Here is a 13,677-nt window from a genome sequence, read left to right as displayed (position 1 = left end):
AAACGTGGTCAAAAAAAAAATTTAAACAAGAGGGCCATGATGGCCCTGAGGTTGCTCACCCGTATATAGGCCCCCGGAGTTTAAACCCAAGGGCTTTTATTTGAACAAACTTGGAAGACACCCATTAGAAGATGTTTCATGATGTTAAGTTTTTACTATACATATATAATGAAAAACAATGACCTCCCCCACCCCCCTTGCAGGGCTAATTTTAACCCAAGGGCTTTTATTTGAACAAACTTGGTAGACACCTTTAAGAAGATGTTTCATGCTTAACATCTAAGCTCTAACTCATTGGGTTTTTTAAAAGAAGATTTTTTAAGTTTTTACTATACACATATAGTTAAAAACAATGACAACCCTGGGGCGGGGCCAGTTTTAACCCAAGGGCTTTTATTTGAACAAACTTTGTAGACACTTAGTAGAAGATGTTTCATGCTTTATATCAAACAGTAGCTATTTGGGTTTTTTCAAAGAAGATTTATAAGTTTTTGCTATACACATATAAGGAAAATCAATGACCCCCGGGGCGGGGCCAATTTTGACCCTAGGGCTTTGATTTGAACAAACTTTGTAGACACTCACTAGAAGTTGTTTCATGCTTAATATCTAAACTCTAGCTATTTTGGTTTTTTCAAAGAAGATTTTTTAAGTTTTTGCTATACCTATATAAGGAAAATCAATGACCTCCGGGGCGGGGCCAATATTGACCCCAGGGCTTTTATTTGAACAAACTTGGTAGACACCCATTAGAACACCCATTTCATGCTTAAATGTGTATGTATTAGAGTTTGGCCCATATCATTGATGCATAAATAAATTGTGATATTTCCTTTCATAATACAGTTTTGTTTGTTTGTTTTGGGTTTTACGTCACATCGACACAGTATAGGTCATATCGCGACGTTCCAGCTTTACTGGTGGAGGAAGACCTCAGGTGCCCTTCCGTGCATTATTTCAGGCTCTAGCTCTTTGGGTTTTTTAGAAGAAGATATTTTAAGTTTTTTCTTTTGGTTGCCATGGCAACCAGAGTTCTGCATGGAATTAAATTCTTTGAACAATTTTCAAAGGTGACCACCAAAGGAACATTCCTGTGAAGTTTGGATGAAATTGGCTTAGTGGTTTATGAGGAGATGTCATTTAAAGTAAAAGTTTATGGACGACGGACGGACGGACGACGGACGGACGACGGACAGACGACGGACGCCAGATGAAAAGCGATCACAAAAGCTCACCCTGTCACTTTGTGACAGGTGAGCTAAAAAGAAAAAAGAAAAAAAATTATTTGTCTTTCCGCTTCTTCAAAAGTTTTAAACATCATGCCGCGAGGTAAATGGAAAAGAGGTGCCGATATGGCAAATGGAGGCAGAAAAAGAGCAAGGAACCATGCGAGTGAAGTGGAAAACCGGCCTCAGAGGCAAAATCAGGAACCTGTTGCTGTTCATTTTCCACCACCACCATCCCTAGGTATTAGTCAATTCGACAATTCATTTTCCAATCTGAGACAACCAGCCACCTCTCAGTTTTCTCCCCCAGCCACCTCCCCAAGTTCTGCCCCATCCCCTATGTCTCAAATTGTAATCCCTCCAGGTGTCATCCAACATCCAGACATAACCAATCCTAGTGTTTTTATCCCTTTAGGCAGTGCTCCCCAGAAGATCAAAGAAAAAATCTGGTCACTTGGGGATCATACTCAAATCCCAACGTCAGTTGAACGAAATTTCAGAATCTGGACCTGCTGGCGAAGTTCAATTTAGAGAAGGAAGATTTTTTGTCAAGCCCCTTGAACAGGAGAGATCAAAATTGTCAATGTGATTTAACTATAGGTAAAAAAATGTTCTGGTACATTGTACATCAGAAGAGTGGTGTATTTAAGCAGATGAAACAATGAAAACACAACAGCTTTTCATGTTATAACTCAACTACCAAGACAGACAAAAATCTAGTCTTCAATGTGTAAATATCTTCTTTTTACTACAACATTGCCACGAAAAATTTGGATTATTTAACTTTAATCTATCTCAACATGAAAATATTATATAGGTGCCCAATGTTGATGAGGTAAAAAAGGCTAGGATGAGACTGGGGGCTCATCAGATCCTTTAAACTTTTTTCAAACAGACTTAATTCAAATAAATATTTCAAGAAAAGGCAAAAAAAAGATGTTTCACTGTCACTTAAACCAAATTTAGTGTGTTTAAAATATGAGACAATACATCTAGTAGTTTCCAATTTTTTTGGAGACACCGACAAAGGATCAAAGGAAAAGAAAACTACAGGCCCAAATTGATTCCAACTAACATCATCTTCTTTATAGCTTCACCATAATTTCTGTTCTAACTGACTTTTACTTCAACAGAGAATAATTTGCACACAAATATGGAGTGTTTCCCCCTTTTTTTTAGATTTATTGCACTCAATTCTTAACACTGTCAAATTATGTGTGTTTAATGTAATAGATTGGATTCTTAAAAATATTTCTTTCAACCATCCTGGTAAAATGTAAGGCGTTAAAATGCAACAGATAAACTAAAACTGTTATTTTTTGTCTTTGAAGTTACAAAATATGAACTGTATTAAAAGTCCCTCTGTATTAAAAACTTACAGTAATATTATTAAATCAATTAAATTATCAAAAAGGGATGAGTATGTATGACAAAAATAATGTAAAATAGTCAAAGATAATGCCCTACAATAGAGGAGTCATCATTCTAGTGTAAAATACCAACAATTAACAAAGTATGATTTGAAAATTCAAACAGAAAACAAAAACTCATTTTATGAAGCAATATTATGACACAAAAAACTTTTTACAACCCCTCATAATACCCTTTCCCAACAGTAAATCTAATATGTATATACAGATATCAATTCTACATAAATCTATACTTGTAATATGTCAATTTATATAAATATATATCTATATATAAGACTTAGTATCAAACAATATAGCATAGCTGAAAAAATATATAACAATATATAATTATAATATATGATCAATTTAAATGTACTGAACAATAAAATTAGAATTTTTACAAACAATTATAACGTATTATCATACCAAGAGAATTTCAAACCAGCACCACAATGTACAAACAAGAAATGTCAAACAACATGTATGCCCCCCCCCTTTCTAGCCCATGACTCATAATATTGGTAATTTTGTTATAGAAACATGCCATAAATGGATACATTGAAGCATTCAGTTATGGAAAAAGAAAAATGATGAGATAAGTAGTTTTCAAGATAATGAGTGGAAATCATCCTGACATTTAAGGCCACTGTGACCTTGAACTTTGAACTAGTGACTCAAAAATCAACAGGGGTCATCTACTACATATGACTAATCAATATGTGAAATATGATAACTTTGTGATAAATAGTTTTCAAGATAATCAGTCTACTGACGGACAGACCGACATAAGCAAAACAAAATACCTCCTCTTCTTCAAAGGGTGGTATAATTATTTCAGTTGGAGGTTTTATGTGTATACTTGATTCCTGAACACCTAACTGAGATAAGTAAAAATCATATATATATTTACATGTATATCATTGAATTTAGAGAACAGACTTGTCCTACTTTGCATTTAGAAACAGCCAATTATTAAATAAATAGATTATTTCAATATTCAAATACTAAAAAATAACCAAATAACATGAAAATATGGTCAGGTTTTAATGTGGTCAGATTTCTATGAAATCAATATTTGTTAAATCTGCTTTATAAGAACAGTTGAAAGGTTTGTTTCATACATTTAGCCACATCCCAATATTAAAATACAAAATAATAAGCAAGAAACATGGCAATGTGGTTAGGTTTTATTGTGGTATGATTTCTATTACATCAAAATTTGTTAAATCTGCCTTATAAGAACAGTTGAAAGGTTTCTTTCATACATTTAGCAGGACAAGGGTTAACAAGATCTACATAAAAAAATACTATATTAATATTACATATTATCTACAATAAATAATATAATTCTTATCTAACTAAAAATCTCATCATTTAAATCTATATTTCAAACCTGGATCTGTTGCCTGCATGTAACTAAGGGGTCATTCTTCATTAATCTTGTTGTAAAGTGATGTATGAAAGACATTCCAAAGACTTGCTGCCGTTTTTTGATTTTCTCCTAATTCCTGCTAGTTTTGCTGGTAATCAGTCATCCTCTATTGAAATGCTTTGCTACAAAAAAATAATCAAAATAATTTTCAACATATAAGTGCACTTTTATTTTATTTGTATTTTATTTGAAGAAAATTACACTTTTCCGGAACAAAATTCAAAACAAGTAAATATATGTTATCAAATAAGTTTGTGAAGTTTCAACCAATACTCTACAGTAGTTTTGGTGATACCAACATGCAAGCAAAAACTTTACCAAAGTGTGACAATGACACCAACATTAACACCCGAGTCTTCTTCGAATTTAGTCTGTCTTAGATGCTTCTTAAATCTATATATTGGCTCCACCACTTGTAGTAAATATTCAACACTATACGTCCATACTACTTGGGGAGCTGAATGTTTATAATCTGGCTAGAAAAAGATTTTTGTGCATTTAATTACAAATGGAGATTTTTCTTAAAATTCTTTTTATACAAACCCCAAAAAATCTTTTTTTCTTTTTTTTTTTTAATTTTAAAAATTGATATCTTAGACATATTTTGAGATTTCTTTTCATTAATTACTTTACTAAAATGACAATGAACAATATTATTACACATATGGTAACTGATATTTGTGGTCATATGCCAGAGGAAAAATCAACAAGATATTGCCTTCCAAAATAGATGGAAGTTATTGTCATGCATCTTAAACCTGCAACTTGACTATTTAAGCCACTAGATGGCGCTGGGGCAGATTTTTACAGTATTTTTGACATGCTTCACATCTAACAGCCCTTTTTTGAAATATTAAAATAACCAAGAAGTATTTTGCCTAAAAACTTTTAGTATACCTTCTTTGCAACATTTGAAATGAAATGGCAGAGAAAATATCACAAAAGATTCACTTAAATGTACTTTGTGAAAAAAAAAATCGGTTAACTGTCAAAAATTTGAAAATCCAGGGGCAGAGTAAATGGGGTCATGAACTGCAGGTTGTAAACAAATACATGTGGCAGTGTTAACTTTCCAGTAGGAACTTGAAATATTGCTCTAGGAAGGGAGCTGCTGATCAGTAATCGTCTGCTATAGTGTTTGTTTACATCAGCTAAATATAGCACAGGAACAGCGTCCTTTGCAAAATTTATCTGATAAACATGCCTACAAAATTCTCCCTACCAGGGCAGGGATTTTTGCGGCTTTAACATATCTATACCCAAAATGGTATTTCCATACACTTACAGGTAGTTCTCTCCCCTTGGTTTCTATAGGTAAACAAATTGCACAAATAGCACATATAACTCCTATACTGCCATAAACCCAAACTGCTGCTGTTAAGGAGGCATCTAATAAAACCTGCAATATAAAATATTTGCAGGTAAATGTACAGGTATTTTCAATAATGTCTGTTTCACAGAACTTCTATAATGCACAAGCCACGAAAGACACAGACATGAAAAAATGAATGTCAATATGACAACAAATACTCCTGGCCATTAATATAAAAATCTCCATCTACATGTCATATTACCTAAGTTCACCTATTAATACAGCTGTAGCTTTATGTAGAGTATGTGACTAAGACAATCTTGGCAAGATATCTGAATTTAACAGCATCAGGCCTTTGTTTTAGTTGAGTTTTATTTCACATAAACACTCCACTCTGTAAAAGGTCACATGGTGACTTTCCAGCTTTATTGGTGGAGGAAATCATTAGGAGCCACTTCATGCATTATTTCAGACATGTGCAGACATTATAGTTAAACCATCAATCTTCCTGAAGCAAGCAGAGTGAAGCTGGATAGCTTTCTCAAATGAAAGAATCCAAAATCTCTGGGAAGGATTCCAACCTACAAAATCTCCAGGTTAGATCCCAACCTACTTCCTCAGCAGATAAATGATTTGAGGTAAATGACCATAACAAAATGGCAATAGAGGCCCCATTACACCACTTTAATACAAAACATATTACTAGTATAAAACATTTTCTATTTTCTGAAGAAATATTTTAAAATTTGCTTGTGTATCATTCTTCTTGTATATTCTTTTGATATTTGGGTAATCTAATGATCCCTAGCTGCATGGGTTCAAACCCCCTCAGGGGCAAGTCCTTGTTTACTTGAGCAAGAAACTTTACACTCATTGCACAGTACTGGTTGGTTCCAGGAAGAGATTCAAAAGGGTGTCTATAGCTTCTAACACAATCAAACTAAAATAAATTCTTTATAAATCAAAGATATACTAAAATTTAAGTAAAAGTGTTTCCGTCATAGCATTTATAAATGATATTTACCTGAGCAAGAAATGGAGTGATCATAGCACCAACACGAGCCCATGATGATGCTGTACCTATACCTAATGTTCTTATAGTAGTAGGATATACCTGAAAAATAAAACAACAGTAAATGGTACAACATCTGTATTTACATTATATATGTACTTTATGTAAAGGATTACTAGTTCCTTATCATTTTGCTTAACTTGAATTCTGAACAAATATTGTGATGAATGAAATGCAGTGACAGTTTGTATTGGTAGATACACAATAGCATGTTGAATTTTTAGTGTGTTTTTTTTTCTCTTTTTGAAACAAAATATAAACATAACTCTTGTTATGGACAATTAATAAATCCTGTTTTAGATGCTATATTAGATAATCAAGATAAGTAATCAGTAACCAATTTGTGCAATTCAAAATTCTTTACATAGAGCAAACATGTGTGGCTCAAACTACATTTCTAATACAAAAAGTTGTTTTAAATCTTCAAAAAGTATATATTTGTTTCTATTTTCATTTTATACTAATGAACAAAGTGCGACAAAAGACAAGACAAAAGACAATGGCATAGTAAAAATACCTCTGAAGTATAGATGTAAACAAAGTTGAACATTCCTGCAGAGAATCCACGAACCATGAATATTAATACAGTTAATACAGTCTGAGACACTGGTAATTGAAGAAGTATAAAAAATAGACCACAACCAAATAAATTCACAGCACCAGTCCATCGACGGCCAACCAAGTCTATCAGAAATATGTTCAGTGGAAGAGCTTAAATAAAACAAAAGAATAACAGATGAAAAATAATGTAAAACAGTAATGCTTCAGAAAAATTTCCAACATAATGAACTTTTTGAAATCACTATATATATCCCTTATATCTATGTTTTTCTATTCATTAACATTCTGCACTTAATCATTCTAAAGATTAAAAACTTTTTCAAGTTTAATTCGTTAACTGTTCATTGTCTTATTTAGAATGTAACTGGTGATTTATGGTTATATAGATCAAATGAAACACTTCAACTAAAATGATAACAAGAGGGCCATGATGGCCCTGAAGTCGCTCACCTGTATATAGGCCCCCAGAGCAGGGCCAGTTTAAACCCCAGGGCTTTTATTTGAACAAACTTGGTAGACACCCATTAGAAGATGTTTTATGCTAAACATCTAAGGTCTAGCTCATTGAGTTTTTAAAAAAAAGAATGTTTAAGTTTTAACTATACTCATATAGTTAAAAGCAATGACACCCCTAGGGCGGGGCCAGTTTTGACCCCAGGGCTTTTATTTGAACAAACTTTAAAGACACTCACTAGAAGATGTTTCATGCTTTATATCTAAACTCTAGCTATTTGGGTTTTTTCAAAGAAGATTTTTAAGTTTTTGTTATACACATATAAGGAAAATCAATGTACCCCGGGGCAGGGCCAATTTTGACCCTAGGGCTTTTATTTGAACAAACTTTGAAGACACTAACTGGAAGATGTTTCATGCTTAATATCTTAACTCTAGCTATTTGGGTTTTTTCAAAGCAGATTTTTTAAGTTTTTGCTTTACACATAAATAAAATCAATGATCCCCCGGGGCAGGGCCAATTTTGACCCCAGGGCTTTTATTGGAACAAACTTTGATTGACACTCACTAGAAGATGTTTCATGCCAAATATCTAAGCTCTACCTCTTTGGGTTTTTTAAAAGAAGATTTTTTTAAAGTATTTGCTTAACACATATAAGGAAAATCAATGACCCCCGGGACAGGGCCAATTTTGACCCCAGGGCTCTTATTTGAACAAATTTAATAGACACCCATTAGAACATGTTTCATGCTAAATATCTTAGCTCTAGCTCTTTAAAAGAAGATTTTATAAGTTTTTACTATATGCATATAAGGAAAATCAATGACCCCTTGGGGCGGGCCAATTTTGACCCCAGGGCTTTTATTTGAACAAACTTGATAAACACTCATTAGAAGATGTTTCATGCTAAATATCTTAGCTCTAGCTCTTTGGGTTATTGAAAAGAAGATTTTATAAGTTTTTATTATATGCATATAGGGAAAATCAATGACCCCCTGGGGCGGGGCCAATTTTGACCCCAGGGCTTTTATTTGAACAAACTTGGTAGACACCCATTAGAAGATGTTTCATGCTAAATATCTTAGCTCTAGCTCTTTGGGTTCTTTAAAAGATGATTTTTTAAGTTTTTACTATATGCATCTAGGGAAATTCAATGACCCCCGGGGCAGGGCCAATTTTGACCCCAGGGCTTTTATTTGAACAAACTTGATAGACACTCACTAGAAGATGTTTCATGCCAAATATCTAGGCTCTAGCTCTTAGGGTTTTTTAAAAGAAGATATTTTAAGTCTTTTCTATCGGTTGCCATGGCAACCAGAGTTCTGCATGGAATTAAATTCTTTGAACAATTTTTAAAGGTGACCACCAAAGGAACATTCCTGTGAAGTTTGGATGAAATTGGCTCAGCGGTTTATGAGGAGATGTCATTTAAAGTAAAAGTTTACGGACGACGCCGGAAGAAAAACGATCACAAAAGCTCACCCTGTCACTTTGTGACAGGTGAGCTATAAAGAAAAATAAAAAAATTTACTTTGAATTAAATTGACTATTATTTTTTATGTGTGATTTTTAGCTCGAATTGAGTGAAAAGTGTTGTAAAGCTTTTCAATTTGCGTCATTTTGCACAACAAAAATGATTGATCTTGAAAAATGGGGTGACAATGATTTGAAAATATGTACACAAAGTATTGGTCCAAACATTCATTAAAAGGTACACATGTCTTGTAAAATATTTCCAGTCCCATCATAAAACATCAGTAAAGTCCCTTTAAGACAACAAAGGCTTAATAAGTGTACATATACTAGAATTGCTAGACAACTGAATAGAGCTGTTACTGTCACTGAAAAAATCATTATAAACTTACCTATGAATTCTCCCAATGTAGACACAATCATACTGTTATAATCACCCTTCTTCAGTAAATTACACTTGCACTTCTCACCTTTTAATATACAAGTTAACTACAATAGATTTCATAAAAAGCACACAAATGTCAATCAATACGACGATAAAGTTCTTTCCTTCTATTCTGAATTTAGAATAAATTAAGCAGAAATTTGGTCATAAACTTACTGGCAGTCACCAAGCAAGTTTCAGTGAATTCCTTATCGGGTCAATGGTACACATTTTTGTTTTTATTTTTGTTGTTTTTTTTTTTGTTTGCTTAAACATGATCTATTCATGCTCAATTTTAACAAAATCTTTGAGGTTATGAGCTCAAGTCCATTTCCAAGCTAACTAACAAGCACCTGCATCATATGAGGGAAACATAGTTGTAACACAGGAATCTACAATTCCTTGGTTGAATGATATTTGTAACTCACAGATGTTATCAAAAACATTCAATTTATTACTCTGTATGCCATGTTATAGATCAGATACTTAAGATATTGAAATATTTCTAGCTCAAGATATACAACATGTACAAACTCATATCCTCAAAGTCAAACATTTTACCATTCCACCCATCACTACTTTAATCTATAACTAACGATAATCTTTACAATTTGCTGCCAGTCATTAAATAAAAGGCAAATTAATATCAAGTTAAAATCAGGTACATACCTGACTTCTCCGCATTTCTAAGCTGCAATATTTCAGCACTTGCTAAAACCATTCCATAGTATGACAATGCTGTACCAAACCACAACATCCAGACCATTAATGTTGTACGGAGATATGTAGGTGAGAACAAATCTTTCGGGTTACCCCTCTCTGACTGAAACATCAAAATTAAATGAAAATGTCAGATGTATTTTTCTTCTCAAGTCATCTTTGTCGGCATCAGATACCTGGTTTTTAACAGGTCTCAAGGGATACATGTGCAAGAAGAACAAGATTGCATTTGAGAAAAATGCTATGCCACCGCAATAATACAACACTAAATAGTAGTGTAGGAACAGATTTTTTTGTTTCTATACCAGGGAATTCCCCAGGATTTTTTTTAAGCGCTACAATTTTTTAATAAGACGGGGGTGGGTGCGGGAGGGGGTCTTGACCCCCATACCGCGTGTCGAAAATTTTTGCCATATAAGGTGTCAAGATACTGCTGTGGGCTGTTTTAAAAAATAATGAAAGCTTTTCACTTGATAAACATTTTCTTAATTTTTATTATTTACTTTTTACATTTCCAACAATTCAAATAAATAAACAATTATATATAAACACAAGTTCACAAAATGTGATCAACATTTATATGTATGTGTGTGTCCTATTTAAATGAGTATATTTCAGTTGTTTTTTCTTCATTAACATCATTAAAAGAGGGCCTGTCTTCTAGGTTTGTTGTCCTTCCATGCCTTGACTGCCTTCTCAAAGTTGAAAGATTCTAATGGGGGTCCTTACAGGGAGACGGCAAGAAGATAGTTTAGAACTTTAACAGAGAGACAATTCCTGTTTTCAGTCTTAACTCTCTTCAGGCAGCTGAATCCTCGCTTAAAATCTGAAATTAATAAATGAAAGTAATCATTTATGTTAACCTCATGTCTTATATTTATATTGTTTGTTTGATGTGAATATTTGAAAATTTAAAACTTCCAGCCTGTTTAAACTTAACTAAGTAAAAAAATTTATATTTGAAATGTTGAAAAACATCTAGCAAAGTGTTACACATCTGCAACTGTCATTGGAATTTCATTAATGTTCAAGAATGAATGAATTTAATAATGCTTACCTGCAGTAGAGGTTGGGAGGAGGAGACCCACAGCAGCAATTCTGTAAAGAGCTGGATGACTGGTAGAAAGGTTGCCAGTAATCCAGGTCATGGTCTGGTCGGCTGACTGATCAGTCCCCTCTAGACTGGCACGTACCTGGTGCCAGTGGCTGCGGCACTGCTCCATATCTACACCAAAGTGCCTGCAGGCCAGCTCCTGTATGTCCTGACAAACCAATGCTAAGGGGTAGGACAGTAGATTGCACTTCACAAAGCTGTCCATGAACAGGCTCGAATAAAGAGGGCCTGCAAAGTTAATATTTTTTTCATTTTGGGGATTCAATGAACAGAAACAGATTACAAGATATTTTTTTAATTAAAAAAGAAAATGACCAATTGGCTGTCACTAAGTGGGATTGTTGATGTAAAGTTTTTGTTGTTGTTTTCACTCATTTGCAAGTTGATAATGAACAGTCGTAAATATTTTCAATGTTAAAGTAGCCATCAACCAAATTTATTTCTGAATATCTATGCAGTTTAATTCAAGAGTAAAAAAAAGCAAAATGATCCTGAGACAGTTTCAACGACATTGCTCACAAAAAAACCTCTTAAAATTGATAGTGAACTAGGCTTCCCTTATTCGTGTTAGACATATTATTTTTTTGAAATCTTAATACTACAGTACTGCTTAGACGTAACGATCATAAGAAAGTGAAAGATGAAATTGAACATTACACTTATATTAAGACAAAGAACCTAAATATCAAACTGTTATATCGCATGTCAATTAATGCCAATTATATTATCAAAGCAATAAAAGTTATTACACCTACCTGAAACATGTAAATATCACACATGCCGCGTTTAATTGCACCCATCTCAATACACGGTTATTGACAACACCTGAAAGTGCACCAACAGTCGTCTGCAGACATCGATGACAGGTGTCTGTGACGTCACACAGCCGAAGGCAATCAGTGTATCGGGTTGTGTATACGCCTCGGGTAATTATCTACACAGGACATGTATATTGGCTTGTTTATTTGGCTAAATGGGGCTAATTGGGGTTAACTTATAGACACAAAAGAAAGGGATATCGGTCATTTTTTAAAGCGCTATGATAATTTTAAGCGCATCGGGATTTCTTGTTCTGAAATTTTAGCGCATCGGTGCCGATGCGCTAAAAGCGCCTGGGGAATTCCCTGCTATACAATTGAAGATTGTCATAATGCATATCTAATTCTTATTATCAGATTAGTGGTTAAATCTATTGTTAACTCAATAAAAGATCAGAGTAGGAATATATCAATGCACTTGAGTCTAGTGAATTTGGACGTGAAGGTCATACTTCACACAGCCTAAAATTTCATGACTGCATCAAAGGACAACATGTAATACACTTTGTCAAAATCTAGGTCAGCTGATATCAAAGTTCACTTTTAATTTTGACACTAGAGGCAAAATTTGAACAACTTTGGTAGAGTACCTATAGATGATATCATTTAACAAATATTAAAGCTCTAAGCCTTGTACCTTCAGACAATAAGATTTTTTTGATTTTTACTATATGTATATATTGAAAATCAATGACCCCGGGGTGGGGGCAATTTTGACCCCAGGGCTATTATTTGAACATTCTTGCTAGAGGTTCACTTCACAATGTTTCATGCAAAGTATCTAACCTCTAGCATTTGTCAATTGCTAGAAGAAATTTTTTTAAAGTTTTTACTATAAGTTTTTACTATGTAAATATGAGGAAAATCAATGACCCCCGGGGCCGGGCCGATTTTGACCCCAGGGCTATAATTTGAACAATCTGGGTAGAGGTCTATCAAACAATGCCTTATGCAAAATATCTAAGCTCTAGGCCTTTTGGGTCTTTACAAGAAGGTATTTTAAATTTTTACTATATGTACATATAGTGAAAATCCATGACCCCCGGGGCAGGGCTGATTTTGACCCCAGGGCTATAATTTGAACAATATTGGTAGAGGTCTACCAGACAATGCCTTATGCAAAATATCTTAAGCTCTAGGCCTATGGGTCTTTACAAAAAGGTATTTTAAGTTTTTACTATATGTACATATAGTGAAAATCAATGACCCCCGGGGCGGGGCCGATTTTGACCCCAGGGCTATAATTTGAACAATCTTGGTAGAGGTCTACGAGACAATGCCTTATGCAAAATATCTAAGCTCTAGGCCTTTTGGGTCTTTACAAGAAGATTTTTTAAATTTATTCTTATAATTCCTTTTGGTTGCCATGGCAACCAGATTTCTGCATGGAATTAAATTCTTTAAACAACTTTGGAAGCCCTTCACCCAAGGATCAATCCTGCCAAGTTTGGTTGAAATTGGACTAGTGGTTTTTCACAAGAAGATTTTTTAAGTTCACTATATAATCTATATAACACACACACACACAAACAAACAAACAAACAAACAAACACACACACACACACACAGGTGAATCGCTATATGCCACCGCATCGCAGATGCTGCGGTGGCATAAAAATTTTATTTTATCCTTACTCTAATGAATAAATTGCTATTATCCAT

The 13,677-nt window shown here is 33.9% G+C and overlaps 1 protein-coding gene and 1 long non-coding RNA gene across 2 annotated transcripts in view; both read right to left on the bottom strand.

Annotated features, from left to right (window-relative positions):
- Positions 1-966: 966 nt before the first annotated feature.
- The window catches only part of LOC132749665 (putative transporter SVOPL), a 31,084-nt gene continuing 18,373 nt past the window's right edge, over positions 967-13,677 (bottom strand). Inside the window, exons 10-15 of the mRNA XM_060739523.1 lie at positions 10,033-10,186; positions 9,332-9,409; positions 6,969-7,162; positions 6,404-6,493; positions 5,353-5,466; positions 967-4,189 (exon numbers count right to left, since the gene is read on the bottom strand). Coding sequence (XP_060595506.1) covers positions 4,163-4,189; positions 5,353-5,466; positions 6,404-6,493; positions 6,969-7,162; positions 9,332-9,409; positions 10,033-10,186 — 657 coding nt within the window. The 3' untranslated portion in view covers positions 967-4,162. The remainder of the gene's footprint in view (positions 4,190-5,352; positions 5,467-6,403; positions 6,494-6,968; positions 7,163-9,331; positions 9,410-10,032; positions 10,187-13,677) is intronic.
- On the bottom strand, positions 10,413-13,631 carry LOC132749664 (uncharacterized). Its single transcript, XR_009628451.1, has 3 exons — positions 11,953-13,631; positions 11,141-11,425; positions 10,413-10,909 (listed from the first exon to the last, which is right to left on the bottom strand). It is a non-coding gene; the product is annotated as an uncharacterized LOC132749664 (long non-coding RNA).

This window comes from Ruditapes philippinarum, unplaced genomic scaffold, assembly GCF_026571515.1.
Source record: "Ruditapes philippinarum isolate M1 unplaced genomic scaffold, ASM2657151v2 ctg985_1_1_1_1, whole genome shotgun sequence".
Taxonomy (NCBI): domain Eukaryota; kingdom Metazoa; phylum Mollusca; class Bivalvia; order Venerida; family Veneridae; genus Ruditapes; species Ruditapes philippinarum.
Note: the sequence above shows the minus strand (reverse complement) of the source record. Positions and strands in the feature narration are given on the sequence as shown.